The sequence below is a fragment of the Argopecten irradians genome, chromosome 10 (assembly GCF_041381155.1).
Source record: "Argopecten irradians isolate NY chromosome 10, Ai_NY, whole genome shotgun sequence".
NCBI classification, from domain to species: domain Eukaryota; kingdom Metazoa; phylum Mollusca; class Bivalvia; order Pectinida; family Pectinidae; genus Argopecten; species Argopecten irradians.
Genome location: NC_091143.1, coordinates 1,269,324 through 1,285,880, shown reverse-complemented (window position 1 = coordinate 1,285,880; position 16,557 = coordinate 1,269,324). Strand labels below are relative to the sequence as shown.

At 35.4% G+C, this 16,557-nt stretch overlaps 1 protein-coding gene across 1 annotated transcript in view; it reads left to right on the top strand.

The window, feature by feature from the left end:
- LOC138332869 (calpain-2 catalytic subunit-like) overlaps positions 1 to 16,557 on the top strand; it is a 45,353-nt gene that overhangs the window by 10,774 nt on the left and 18,022 nt on the right. The window contains exons 2-4 of the mRNA XM_069280850.1: positions 10,557 to 10,676; positions 12,123 to 12,254; positions 14,042 to 14,235. Of these exons, the coding sequence (XP_069136951.1) occupies positions 10,557 to 10,676; positions 12,123 to 12,254; positions 14,042 to 14,235 (446 nt within the window). The remainder of the gene's footprint in view (positions 1 to 10,556; positions 10,677 to 12,122; positions 12,255 to 14,041; positions 14,236 to 16,557) is intronic.

The following is a 16,557-nucleotide window of genomic DNA, read 5'->3' as shown; positions in this document are numbered from 1 at the left end:
ACAGAAAAGGGACAATTACAGCTATGTTACTGAATACGGTATCTTACTATCTACAGAAAAGGGACAATTACAGCTATGTTACTGAATACGGTATCATACTATCTACAGAAAAGGGACAATTACAGCTATGTTACTGAATACGGTATCATACTATCTACAGAAAAGGGACAATTACAGCTATGTTACTGAATACGGTATCATACTATCTACAGAAAAGGGACAATTACAGCTATGTTACTGAATACGGTATCATACTATCTACAGAAAAGGGACAATTACAGCTATGTTACTGAATACGGTATCATACTATCTACAGAAAAGGGACAATTACAGCTATGTTACTGAATACGGTATCATACTATCTACAGAAAAGGGACAATTACAGCTATGTTACTGAATACGGTATCATACTATCTACAGAAAAGGGACAATTACAGCTATGTTACTGAATACGGTATCATACTATCTACTAAAAAAGGGACAATTACAGCTATGTTACTGAATACGGTATCATACTATCTACAGAAAAGGGACAATTACAGCTATGTTACTGAATACGGTATCATACTATCTACAGAAAAGGGACAATTACAGCTATGTTACTGAATACGGTATCTACTATCTACAGAAAAGGGACAATTACAGCTATGTTACTGAATACGGTATTATCTACAGAAAAGGGACAATTACAGCTATGTTACTGAATACGGTATCATATATCTACAGAAAAGGGACAATTACAGCTATGTTACTGAATACGGTATCATACTATCTACACAGAAAAGGGACAATTACAGCTATGTTACTGAATACGGTATCATACTATCTACAGAAAAGGGACAATTACAGCTATGTTACTGAATACGGTATAACTATCTACAGAAAAGGGACAATTACAGCTATGTTACTGAATACGGTATCATACTATCTACAGAAAAGGGACAATTACAGCTATGTTACTGAATACGGTATCATACTATCTACAGAAAAGGGACAATTACAGCTATGTTACTGAATACGGTATCTACTATCTACAGAAAAGGGACAATTACAGCTATGTTACTGAATACGGTATCATACAGAACTATCTACAGAAAAGGGACAATTACAGCTATGTTACTGAATACGGTATCTACTATCTACAGAAAAGGGACAATTACAGCTATGTTACTGAATACGGTATCATACTATCTACAGAAAAGGGACAATTACAGCTATGTTACTGAATACGGTATCATACTATCTACAGAAAAGGGACAATTACAGCTATGTTACTGAATACGGTATCATACTATCTACAGAAAAGGGACAATTACAGCTATGTTACTGAATACGGTATACTATCTACAGAAAAGGGACAATTACAGCTATGTTACTGAATACGGTATCATACTATCTACAGAAAAGGGACAATTACAGCTATGTTACTGAATACGGTATCTACTATCTACAGAAAAGGGACAATTACAGCTATGTTACTGAATACGGTATCATACTATCTACAGAAAAGGGACAATTACAGCTATGTTACTGAATACGGTATCATACTATCTACAGAAAAGGGACAATTACAGCTATGTTACTGAATACGGTATATACTATCTACAGAAAAGGGACAATTACAGCTATGTTACTGAATACGGTATCATACTATCTACAGAAAAGGGACAATTACAGCTATGTTACTGAATACGGTATCATACTATCTACAGAAAAGGGACAATTACAGCTATGTTACTGAATACGGTATCATACTATCTACAGAAAAGGGACAATTACAGCTATGATGATACTGAACTACGGTATACATACGGTATCTACTATCTACAGAAAAGGGACAATTACAGCTATGTTACTGAATACGGTATCATACTATCTACAGAAAAGGGACAATTACAGCTATGTTACTGAATACGGTATACTATCTACAGAAAAGGGACAATTACAGCTATGTTACTGAATACGGTATACTATCTACAGAAAAGGGACAGTTACAGCTATGTTACTGAATACGGTATCATACTATCTACAGAAAAAATTCATCCGATGAGGTAGGGCGTTAGAATTGTACCTGCTGCCCCTATTGCATGATCGTAAAAGGCGACTAAATTTAGGATCTTATCTTCTCTTCTTCCTAACTGACTTTATCTTTCCTAATGCCTCCCTTGGCACCGCCTCACTTTTGGCCTTGAGTTGAGCGTTCGCCCCTGTGAGGAAGGCTCTGGGTTCTGTCCCCTGGCCGAGACACACCAAAGTCTATAAAAGTGGTAGTTTCTGCTCCTGCTTAGCGTTCAGCATACAGGGATTGGGACGACTGGTTCGCCCGTTGTCAGTATAATGTGACCGGGTGGGGTGTGTTGCTTGGTGTCTTCGGCGGCATTCTTCAGTGATATAGCACTATAAAAAGGGCAACAGTTCCACTATACAAGAAGACACAACACGAACATACCGCAGTCTCCCAGTACACTCACCTCGCACAACATACACGCAACACACCGCATACATGGGAGGCCGTCCTTACATGACCATAGCTGTTAATAGGACGTTAATAAATCAAACAAACAAACAAATGAATAAATATAGGACGATTTCATATGTGGATATGAAGAATAGGGATATACTATTCGAGGGTCAAAAAATGTTGTAAAACCCGAGGCTTGCCGAGGGTAGAATATCCCTATCCTTCATATCCACGTATGTAAGAGTATTTTTCTCTCATACCACAAAGATTTTATGCAATTTTTATTACTATGATTTTCCGCCATTTTGAAATCTATCCAAAGAAAACGGGACTGTGAGTCAATTCTCTATACATGAAAACTGAGTGATATTTTCAACTCAATTCCCGTTGTTTGTACCTTTTAAAGTAAATCAAGCCTAGTTTTTGCAAAAAAATGTTAAATTTGTACCCAAAAAATAGTATTTTTATTAACGCTGTAACGTCACGAAGCTTTATTGCACGAGTAGCCATGCAATACAGCCTCAGGCCACATGAGTGTATTGCCCTAGACCAGCCAGTATTACAGGTGTAGGTATGAGAGAGATATATACATGTAAATACATATATAATGGTTTGAAAATTAAAACACAACTATACCTTTACATATCATAACGCCCTAGAGTATAGTTTAATTCTTTCACGCAAAATCTAAATCTCGAGTTCGTGCAGAAACAATTGAGGATATACGATCAGATGATACTTTCCACTATCAGGTTAGAACGCCTACCTGGGTAGGTTTTTCAGAGCGATTGTAGAAAGGCTGTGATTAGTCATTAGCTAATCGTGTTTCTATGTTTTACTTAATCACACCACGACATAATGTTGTTATTGTTATACCATGCCAACAAATACCTTAAACGCGTCAATGGAAAACAGCTCATTTTCCTCATGAATATTCAATTAGATATGATGGAATAAATATAAAATAAGGTAATTGCTTATACAACGAGGTGTGTTAAAATGGAACTACAGTGTACAAACTACTTTAGAAATAATTTAGATTTGTTTTGAACCTTTGTGTTAGAACACAACAGATCTCAATATGTATATCCACACAACTCTTCAATTAACCATGAACACATGGATTTAGAAAATAACAATTAGTTAGATGTTTTAAATTTTAATTAATTTCTTTTTTAATTTCTTTGTGAATTTGGATATATTGCCCGATGTAAATTAATATTTTGAAACTTCTGTCACTTATCCAAGCAGCAGGCCATGACACATTAACTTTCTTATCAAATTCTCTGCCCCAAACAAAAAACGATTTTCCATGAATCTATTTTTGTTAGGTGGTCCTTATTCAATGCATACTTAGAGATTGAACAGTGTTTTGATTGTGTTAAAGGTGATATGAACGCAATGGGATACAGACGTAGAATATGTCTGTATCTCATTGCGTTCATATCACCTTTAACGCAATCAAAACACTGTTCAATCTTTATATTTACATAAATTAGGCTACTTTTATGTCAAATTTAAAACTGTGATGGTTGCTAAGTTGGGTAACTACGGTTGTTAGGATGACCGAAGATATAGTTCCGGTTGTTGAATGTTATACTGCAGTTAGATTTCAAATATAACAATGACACCTTTAAATCATTTTTTAAATTTCTTTTTTTTCCAATTTGATAATATATCAATAATGTCCATTTCGAATGAAAATTAAAATAAGCGAGGCGGAACGACTACCGGTATGTATCGTCGTCAGGGTAGTGATACGGTCCGAAGTGGAGCGAGCCGCCATATTTGATTTTCAACGGAGGAAAGTATCTGTGATATAGCCTATTGATGGTATGACCATTGAGCTGCTGAATGTTTGTTATGTATGTGTCGGTCTACGAAAGTGATATAGACTAAATTCTTCATATCCATGATTTTTATTTTATTGTACGGCGGATAGACAAGTGTTTGCATGGTGTGTGTAGGCCTATTTTGAATGCAAAGACGGGGGTAAAGCTGATGATACTGTTTCGGATAGGGTGTTACCTGTAATGGGTTTTTTTCTTCTGGAAACCTGTACATGACCTGTTAACCTATCGTTCCCTTAGACGATCCCAGAATTGTTCTACGACAATCGGATGTTCTGTGCACACATACTGACGTAGAACTACTGTAGGGAATTTCCCCGAACATTCCCGAGGAAAGCCCCTCGGTTGAAGCCTCGACCAGCGATTCATTCGGTTGTTTATTACCGTTTCAATGCTTGAACACATTTTTTTTGTTTTGATGTCAAATACATATATTTAATTAGATCTAATAGAAACTAATAAAAGAATTGTTATTTTGAAACCCGTCAAGACTCAACTTATGACGCAAAATCTTATCGAAGCCTGAACTAGAAGTAGTCCGAACCTGCACTGCGTTTGTATTCATACGTCATTGCAATTACGCTAATATGAACGCAACTCCCCTCACCTTGACTATATAGAGGCATATGTAAATATAGGCTTATATATCGCTTGCACTTTACCAAAACTGCCATCTAAATTCTACCGTTAATATGACACAAAGGTCTGATTAAAGCATATCTTATTACACCCTTGTATACATAGAACATACTCATATCTGTAATATACATTGTTGTGCTTCATAAAATAAAACTAATGATAAATGACACTCATTGTTAGGGTAGCCCTTGTTAACCATTTCACGTCAAACCTGTATTATATATATATCGCAAATAAAACTTGAGTAGTTTCTCGTTGTAGCCAATGTGTTATTGTCTATCCAAGATAAAGCGCTCCAATACGAGTTTCAGAAAATGCCATGCTCAGCAGGGATACTAATAGAGGACATTAACATTACAAATATATTGATTTTTGTTAAAAGTATGATACCATGATATTTGTTTAATAGTTATTGTCAGATTGCTGTGGAATCATTTGAAGAGTAAATATATAACTGGATATCAGATTTAAACGAAAGTTTACATTAATGTCTATTGTACGGCGTATCACACAAGTTTTTGTTGTTGTCGCAATAAAAATAACAACTTACAACATTACATTAACGTAAGAGAAAAGTTTGTCATGTGATATAACTCAATTATTGTAGAACTAAGACTACGAAGTAAAATACCAAAATAGAAAAACATTTTGTAGATTACTTAATATTTCCAGGAATTTGTTTTAAGATGTCGAGATACTGGCAAATTAATTTAGTGATATTTCTATAATTATGTAAATCGAACTATATCCATATTATTAATTATAGGGGATGGCAAACTATTTTACCTTATACGGGTGACTGAATTATAATTACCATATAACAATCGATGTTCAGGACGGACTCAAGTTCCATATTCAAATTGATTCTTGATATGGAAATGTCGTAGGGCGTCTGTTAATTGAAACTCCATTAATGATCTAACGCTACCCGATTGTGTGGCAGTAGAGGACGACTGTTTGTCCTATATAAAATGTTTCTGTAAAAGCTAGAATTATACAGCGTGATCTATGTATGACTATATATAGCGAACTAGATCTTTGATATCGGATAAGCCAGATATGATTTCATACATAAATTATTCATTTTACGGAGCAAATCAATATCGTCTAAAATCATTTATAAAAAGCAGTTGTCGGAATAACTATAGCCTTATATAGAAACCAATGAGACTTTTTTTTATTGATGTTTACATGTATAGAAAAGTTGTACTTAATGGACGGAGTTAATGTGAACATTTAAAGAAACAGAAATCAAAACTGTCAACAAATAATATGTATTATTACAACTATCATTGTTACTTTGTAGATCACACAATGCATAACATATTGAAAGCTTTCAAAACACATTGACAGTTACATACACCATCTGTAGATACTATCTCCTATAGGTGATCAGTGATGGTACTGAGCTAACTGCAGCCTTCTATCCCCGAATAGTATTTCCCAAAAAGCGGCTCATTGCATTTCCTAATAATGGCATTTTTACACGAAACCACATGCACATGATATCATTTGGGATTGTAAGAAATTGAAACATGTTTCAAACATCAACGGCCTGTTTCTCCCAAAATGTGCAAATTTCCGAGGGAACATAATTTAAAGCCTGCACGATATTGACATTCCTGGAAGACCTATCAGTAAAGAAATATTTAGCGATAAAAATCTGGGACAATAAAACAATATTTGTATTGTCTGAACAGGGTTTCGTTTATTCTTTGTTGTTGATAATAAACTCTTTTCAAGATCTGCATAACCAGATGATATCTATTTATACAGTTTTTTTATTATTTAAACAATAAAGAAAGACATTTTGACCACTTACTCTTGTAAGATCTCGTACCTCTCATATCCGACAAGGCCATGGAATCCCTCTTACTCTTGTAAGATCTCGTACCTCTCATATCCGACTAGGCCATGAAATCCCTCTTACTCTTGTAAGATCTCGTACCTCTCATATCCGACAAGGCCATGAAATCCCTCTTACTCTTGTAAGATCTCGTACCTCTCATATCCGACTAGGCCATGAAACCCCTGTTACTCTTGTAAGATCTCGTACCTCTCATATCCGACAAGGCCATGAAACCCCTGTTACTCTTGTAAGATCTCGTACCTCTCATATCCGACTAGGCCATGAAACCCCTCTTACTCTTGTAAGATCTCGTACCTCTCATATCGACTAGGCCATGAAACCCCTCTTACTCTTGTAAGATCTCGTACCTCTCATATCCGACTAGGCCATGAAACCCCTCTTACTCTTGTAAGATCTCGTACCTCTCATTTCGACTAGCCCATGAAACCCCTCTTACTCTTGTAAGATCTCGTACCTCTCATATCGACTAGGCCATGAAACCCCTCTTACTCTTGTAAGATCTCGTACCTCTCATATCGACTAGCCCATGAAACCCCTCTTACTCTTGTAAGATCTCGTACCTCTCATATCCGACTAGGCCATGAAACCCCTCTTACTCTTGTAAGATCTCGTACCTCTCATATCCGACTAGGCCATGAAACCCCTCTTACTCTTGTAAGATCTCGTACCTCTCATATCGACTAGGCCATGAAACCCCTCTTACTCTTGTAAGATCTCGTACCTCTCATATCCGACTAGGCCATGAAACCCCTCTTACTCTTGTAAGATCTCGTACCTCTCATATCCGACTAGGCCTTGAAACCCCTCTTACTCTTGTAAGATCTCGTACCTCTCATATCCGACTAGGCCATGAAACCCCTCTTACTCTTGTAAGATCTCGTACCTCTCATATCCGACTAGGCCATGAAACCCCTCTTACTCTTGTAAGATCTCGTACCTCTCATATCCGACTAGGCCATGAAACCCCTCTTACTCTTGTAAGATCTCATACCTCTCATATCCGACTAGGCCATGAAACCCCTCTTACTCTTGTAAGATCTCGTACCTCTCATATCCGACTAGGCCATGAAACCCCTGTTGAGGACACTATAGCGTTAACCCATAACCGATTGTGTGGCATCAGAAGACACTTTCCTAAACCATTTTGTCTTACTCCATTCAACTTTGCTTTCCTCTTTCAACTTTTTAAATCATCACAGATACACAAAGTCGATTATACATGTAAAATAACGCTTTGTTGCTCTATATTTATCATCCATTCCCAATGGTTAGAGAAAGATAGCCTCAGGTATACATGAATAGTTATAAGTGGCCCCCACGCATGGCTAAAGCGGAAATTAAAACGATGTGAGCACCCTGGGTGATCACTAGTCTATATGTAATGTTGTTACGCAGATTGATTGGAAATTTTGTTATTTCATAACTCCTGGATCCTAGGCAAAAAAAAAGCGACAGTTAGGTGAGACTTAACTAATATATTATATAGGAAACTCCTCATCCTGCGGCTAATGTACCCCGGATCTTACTGTCAGAAACGTCAATGGACTTTGGTTTGCATAACCTAACATTTAAAGTAATTTATACTGGTCACATAGTGAGATAACACTACATAAGTACGACTACTACTACAAGTAGTCACTAACGAACTTACTACAGTCTCCCAAAACACGCCCACTTTTAACATACACGACACAACGCATACACGACAAGCCGTCCGTCGATATTAATATAATATCAAATCTAATGAACAAACGAAACATCCCAAGTATTTTGTAAATATGTGTTTTATATGACAATGTTTTACACGTGAAGTATTTAATGTAGAAATCCTATCAAACGCACTAAGCAGGCTATGATACCGGTCACATTATACTGACAAAGATTGAGTTACGTCCCCTGATGTGCAGCAGCATTTGATATACACGTGACCCTATGGGGACAAACGTTGCAGAGGTAATGATAAAAAGTAGAGTCGAGACAGTGTACCTATGGAGGTATACATAATGTTTAATTATATATCAACATATCGAATTCCCCCAAGATTAAAATATTCTTGTGTGTACTTTTGTCAGTACATGTTAAATACTGCCCCATGTAAATTACAAAGACGCTTTGCTTCTTTTCACTAAAATCTATTAACTCTTGCTTATATCTTTTCTTGCTTTCAAACTTTGGAAGGAATTAGAGGTAAATATTATATGTTTGAACACTCTGCTGTGGATTGCTATTTATCCTAATGGTTCGTTAGTCAGTAATGAGTGCCCTTAAACACCTATGAAAGAGGAACAAATAAAAAATCTCTACAGCAATAGTTTATCATTTGTAAGGAAACGTCAGAAAACTCATTGATGAGGAACACCTGTGTTTTGACAGAACTCTGCTAGGTTGTCTCAGATGACAACAGCTTATGTATATCGATATTAACAAGTATATCAGAATTTTGCATGTTATACAATATCAATTAGGGTGTCAAGGTACGAAAAGGATGTTTAGGTTGTGTATAACATATATACTACATACAAATAGTATCATCAAATAGTTCTGGTTATAGTAGTATTAAAACGGAACTGAACACAAACTCAACAGGAAAATTATACATATATAATTATCTGATTGATATGGTTGTCTGATTATGTTTGACGTCCTATTAACAGCTAGGGTCATTCAAGGATGACCTTCCTTGTGTGTAATGTGCTGCGTGTGTGAATGTCTCTATGTTATTAGATGCTTTTATATTGTCGAGTTGTGTTTTGGTATTTCGCTGAAACTTACTGCTAATAACGCTTAACAGTTAACCCCACCTGGCTACATTATACTGATAATGGACAAACCAGTCGTCCCACTTCCGTAATGCTGAGCGCTCGCCTTAAGGCCTAACGCGAGTCGATGCCAAGGGAGACGTTAGGAAGAGAAGTCAGGTAGAAAAAGAAAAGATCATTTATTTATCTATTTACGATCAATACAATGGGGACCAGCAGGTACTATTGTTAACGTCACTTCACTGGAGGACAGGCATGTGATTGACCACGAGCCTCTTAACAATGATTAAATAGAACTACTTTAAAACAAACATTTTGTAAACATTTGAACAAAGATCATTTTGCACATTGTAGTGGTTTGTGTTTTTTGTCCTTTTTTCCTCTAATTTATTAGTTATGCTTTAGTTTTACTGAAAGTTCATAGCTAAACCTCATCTATCACGAAAGTATGAGATAATATCGGTATTTCAACAAAAACACTTTCACCAATCCAGCTTTAATTAGTACAATGCCATTTCTACGAATTCTGTGGAACATTCAAATTCTAATGTCATGCAGATTGATTGTTAGGAACTAATTAACACGTTATGCTAATATGGGTTGGTCTAAATTGCACTAAAACAAAAAAATGAAACGCAAAGATGTAAACAGAAGAATGACTTATATTGTAAATCTACAAAAGTAACAGTCTTTGTTCCGATGATATTGAGCTTCAATATTAGTCGGTTATGAAATGGTTATCCTGAAAAGTTTGCGTTTCTGTTTTGCATGGCCTCAGCAGTGTGACGAATTAAAACCAGAATTTCATCTTTGTGTAAAAACCCGTATGTAACATTACACATCGCTATATCGAATTACATTCACGGTTGACATTGGGTATAGACAAGGTAGTATACTGTATATGATTCATCCTCACAAATCATTGATTTCTGTTTTTAATATATCAAATAATAAATCCAAACTAATTCATTTTACAGAGGGTGCGAAATGGGAAAAGAGGTGACCACTATTTTGTCGATCCCGATTTCCCGGCCGAAAATAAATCCATTTTCCGGCACAAACCTATCACAAAGAACATCGTATGGAAGAGGCCGAACGTAAGTACATTTTAATAAAAATACAAGAAAGTAACATTTTTTATTTTAATATGTTTCTGGGAATTTTGGATAATGAATATGAAGATGTGATCATTTTATTCCTAATGATAAAATATTATGTATACAATTGTAAATTGAAAAAGAAAATCCCTACAACTAGAGATTGGAAAACATATTTTTCATTATATACTTATTCAAATAAGAAATAAATTATTATAAATCAAAAGTGGAGTTTTACCGATTGATTTTTAGAATAATTTTTAAAGAAATGAATTTAGCATTAGTTTATGATGTCATAAGTAATAAGGCAATGTCATTAAAATAAAGTTGTTCTTCATTGTTTTTGCTATTTAACTCCAATATTACAATATATTATAGCTGGTTATGCATGGATGGAATAGCATTCTAAATTTTGGTGCTATATAATGTTTTGTCATCGATTTTGTTTCCTGAAAGTCCTTTTAATGTTGTTTTTTTACATATATTGCTATTAATGAAATTATTTCACATTTTTTGAGTTTCTTAGCAAATAGTGTCAATAAATTGCCGCAAATAATAAGTGTTCTCCTTTAACCATATTGCTAACTTAGACCGTGTTTCTTTTTAACCAAAATCGCTTACATTGCTATGATATCTTGCATGTAAATGATGTACAATGTAGACTTCCTGTGTATAGATAAGCTCTCTCATTATAGATTAAGTTCTTTCTTTTTATTGTAATTAACATTGTGTATGACATATGAATGTGACATCAAAAAAATGAAAATAATAATAAAACAATGTCTAATCCTAAGGAATTAGACTTTCATTTAGTGTCCCAGGGTGTTAAATGGTTTTCATTAGGAACTGACTGAAGACCATTAATTCCAGCATAATCAATTGAAAACAAAAAGAGATTGGGGTGAAGTACCCGTGTTTAGTTTACGAAAATAGTTATTCATTGTTTTCAGCCCAATTGGAATTGTATTCGGACACACTTAACATTGCCCGGGGTAGAAGTTTGAATAATTATTCGAAAATTAAGGATATTTGAAAAGACGAAAGAAAATCTAACAAACAAAGGACAAATGAACAGATAAATATACTAGAGAAAGACATTTTGATTCAACTGATAGAAGTTTGGTTGTAAAAGCAATATGTAGTCAATCTCTGCAAATTAGATACATTAAATCCAACCAAAAAGCAAAAAAAAAAAAGAAAAAAAAAATCATTTTGATTTTAACATTTTTTACAAGAGTTGATTCCAAGGATATTTTACATCGTTCGATCATTTGAATTCCACCTTTTATGAAAATGATAGTACTTGTAACTTTTGTGATAAAAAGAGGGACTAAAATGAACTTACAACAGGCTCCCACAACAAGACGACACACATATAGGGGTGCACGCCCCCCTAAATGACATTTGATGTAGATAGACGATATTAACGATGTTTTGGTTTTCCAGGAGATTTCTGTTGACGCTGTCCTCGTATCGGACGGGACAAGTCGACATGACATGAAGCAGGGGGAGCTCAATGACTGCTGGTTTTTGTCAACACTGTCCGCCATTGCTGAAAAACCGCAACTCATGGATAAAGTCAGTGTATAATATGGATTGTATTCTCTAGATATTGTTTGAAGATAGGTAGTATTTGTAACAGGTTCTCAAGATATGCTTTAAAGCCCTATAAATATAAACAATCGCGACATATTCTGAAAGTTAAAAATCCATAAGGATGCGACTTACCACATAAGCCGATATCGAATATTTTCCTTACCAGCACTAACGAGTAATGTGTCGGCAAGTCGTGCACTTTTACAAAATCAACCGTTATAATGGCATTGCATGTTTTAAAACTTTCTAGTCTAACGAACAATGCTAATAACGAAAGAAACTCTGTCCGATTCCGCTATGCTCCGAGACCCTAGTCAGTTATCGCACGGTGATAGTTAAACTCTCTCTGTACCTAATCAAACATTTTACGATCATGTCGGGACATACAAACGTTTGTAATGCATGGTTGTTCCATGACGACCAGGTCACACTATCAAGGGTGATTTTTTATCACTCCGACGTTGGTGTAAGCGTTAATTAAACCATGACCTAGCGTCTAACCGAGACAGGTCTATTTATCATTAGTCGTGAGCATTACGCCATCGTTATCATTATAGAAATACAATACAGCAATTAGGTGCACGAACCAAAATAGTTCCCACCCTCTACACCATTAAGTTCACTGTAGTATTACGAAATCACCTAGATTACAACAGTATTATTACGGCTGTATCTGCCGCCAGGGACCGTTGAATCCATCAGACATTGAAGAAATAACGGCAGATACCCGAATGCGTATGGTATATTCTGACGAACACATCTTTCATTATTTAATTATCGTGATTAAATAAATAAAGTACCTATCGCGTGTGCTTTTCGACTAAATGAAACGTTTTAGTAAATTTCGTTTTTTAATTATTTTCTATGTTTTCAAATCATCAGGTTTTCGATGGAAGAAATTCAGGATAACTTGACATTGTGTTATTTGTTAGCTTATATATATAGTAAAAAAATTTGTGGATGAGGTGGGGGTGAGGGGGGGGGTTTAAAAAAGAAATATACGTGGAGTAATTACAACACATTATAAATCGAACTTTGCTCGCATGACTTCTGTTGCACGTCTGTAAGTTCGATTGCCTTACACCGGTGCGTGAAAGTTTTACACACACGGATCAGTAATAGGGAGGTCACAGAGTGATCGAACACACTAAAATCGCCAGACGCGGTAAAAGATGTGTCTGTCGCTAATGAGTGTGGCTAGTTAGTCTAGAACGATCTAGTTAACACGCGATACGGTAGCTTTGGATTTGTGTCAGCTTGAAGCATTGTTTGAAAATCATGATTGTGTTATCATTATTGTCATTACTGACAATAAAACGCGTACATTTACTGATGTGCTCCACTTAAGCATCATGTGAAAACTTGAGATACATTTTAAAATCTTGATTTTATTTGTTATATGATCAATGCTTATCAGACGTTTTTGATAATGATCATGTCTAGCAGTACGGAAGTTTGATGTTAATTCATGTTTAACTTTGAACTTATTGCACTTGAAAAGATAGCACTTCATACTTTATTGTTTAACTTGTCAGATAGTGCAGCCGGTTAACTTTGCAGGTCAAAAGTTTCACAATTTCGTTTGAAATGGGGAATTAAATCTTCACAAACATTAATGCACGATCTAAAAGATTATATGATTAAGCTTTTTTCGCGGATTAAATTGTCAAAAATTTAACTATGTGTTATGAAATCGTGGCAATGCCCCCCTCCCGTAAGCCGCCTTTACAGTGATGAGGATGTTACAGAATTGAGCTTGATGTTTACAGATAATTCCCAGTGACAATACGTTCGGCTCTCCGGAGTATGACGGCCGGTTCCACTGTCGATTCTGGCAGTTCGATAAGTGGATAGATGTTTACATTGATGACAGATTGCCAACGGTTGATGGAGAAATACTGTTTGCTCATTCATCGGACCCTAACGAGTTCTGGGTGTCTCTGGTGGAAAAGGCCTATGCAAAGTATGTTTTTAATATAATACAAAGTATTTGTATAATAAAACAAGTGTGTATGAAATTACAATGTATGTATATTAAAAGTTTGTACATTTACATTGTACATTATAAAAAGTGTATGTATAATAAAAAAAACCAGTATTATATATATATTGAAAACTAAAACACAGGGAAACCGTCCTTGACCACATCTATTTGAAAACCCAGAAGTATTGTATTTCGTTGAATTTCTGTTTTATACATAATTATGCTTGGGTGTTTAATTAACATACCAATAACGGTTAAATCTGTTTAATGTACTTCATTTGAAAATAAATTTTACAGAACACAAAACGTTAGTATGAACTGATCTGAAATGGTTCTTTTGTCTACGTAAAATTGGCATTGTCTCTGCAGAATAAAGGAAGATGATGACAGGGAGATATCTGGGAGAGAAATACATATTGACAGCCCTGGGGATATCTGGGGGAGAAATACATATTGACAGCCCTGGGAATTCAACACACTCTTTGTCGACTGCATTAATTGTCCATTAGTCTCTCAATACGCAATTAGCACATAATAAACCGAGGAACGTCACAAATAAACAAATCTAAACATTAGGAATATTGACACGGACAAAGTTATGGACTCATTAAAGAATATTAAGGAATTAATGTTTGTTGAATATTCATGATCTTCAATCACATTAAAACATAATTGACAACACAAAGTGATTAATGTGTTTTTCCGAACGCTCAAGTCTCGCAGCAGGAAGTTATGCTTGTTGGCAATCTTACAAAGTGTGCACGACTTAATGTTAGAATGCAATGAGTACATTCAAAACATTAAATGCATAAGATCAGAAAATCAGTACCTGGTGACATCTTTCATAGATACGACGTACCTCGTGATATATCCCATTGCAACGATATAACTCGTGATATCTCCCATAGCAACGATATCACTCGTGATATCTCCCATAGCAACGATATAACTCGTGATATCTCTTATAGCAACGATATACTTCGTGATATATCCCATAGTAACAATTTACCTCATGATTACTCCCATAGCAACGATATACAATTATGTCTTCAGATACTGTTCACGTAATGCTATCTAGTAGTAGATTATATAGGTAAAACTCTTGGCTAAGATTTGTTAGATTCTGATGTCAATGACCTGGTTCTTTCCGCGTATTAGGGTAATGAGAGATGCCACACGGTTTCCCGTGATAAAAGCAAATGGAATTAAAAGAAAACAATCAGGTTTTGTTTTGGTAACAAACATTCTTAGGATCAGTTTATTGATTGAGGATGAAGACGTGATAAAACAATCTATTGGACTTGATTAGGTGTTGAGATGGAAGCGAACTTGGACTTCATTAGTTTGACTTTGCCGACCACTTACCTATTGCTCTAAAGGTTTGAAATGGAAATTGTACCTAACTCGGTATTGATTTGAACACCTTGGAACATACCACGCGTTAATGAATTGCTACGATAGTTTTTCGATTAAACGTATGTACGCTAATAAAATCTATATTGAACCATTTGTTAATTTCGATGGCACGAGGTAATGGATGAGATATTTCAATACTCGTTTGACAAAACATACAAGTGTAATATAGTAGTCGGGTTTTGCACATTTGATAAAAGTGACGTCGCCATATTATATCTTGAAAATGTAAAACAAATCAGGCGTATATATAGTTATACGCCATTAACCAATGCGAACTAGACATTGTACGAGATAAGATAAAGATAAGGACTTCTGAAATGATAAAATGTGATGGTAATTGTAATCAATGTAATCTCAATATAAGCCCAAATATTTACAGTCAGTGGTGAATTGATAGTATAAACCCCGTTGATTTCTACCAAAGGCTACTCAACTTTATTTCTCGATAGATTGAGTATGTCACGCGCAATTTGGAGCCGCGCGGATGAATTTATGGTGGTCCAAATCAGAAACTTTTGGTGTTTTCAGTACCGAACGTACGTTCGATGAACATGTAAGCTTACATGTATCAAAATAGGTTTGAACAAATATACATGTACGTGTGTAAATACAAATGTAGAAAAGTTACATTGTTTATGTTACTACCGTACCTCTTTGAGCAATGCTTCCGTGCGTATGATAAATAAACAATGTTGTACAATGTACAGTTTTGCACATTCCGATGACGTCGCAATGTTTACATGTTGTGTGTCGGTGAGTCTGTGTTGTTCGCTACAACATGTAGCCTAGATCTACATCCTATTTGTATTTTTAACATCTTTGGTTGTACGCGAATGGATAAGATATGTAAGGACATCATCAGTCTTTGAGTTGGATAAGTTTAAC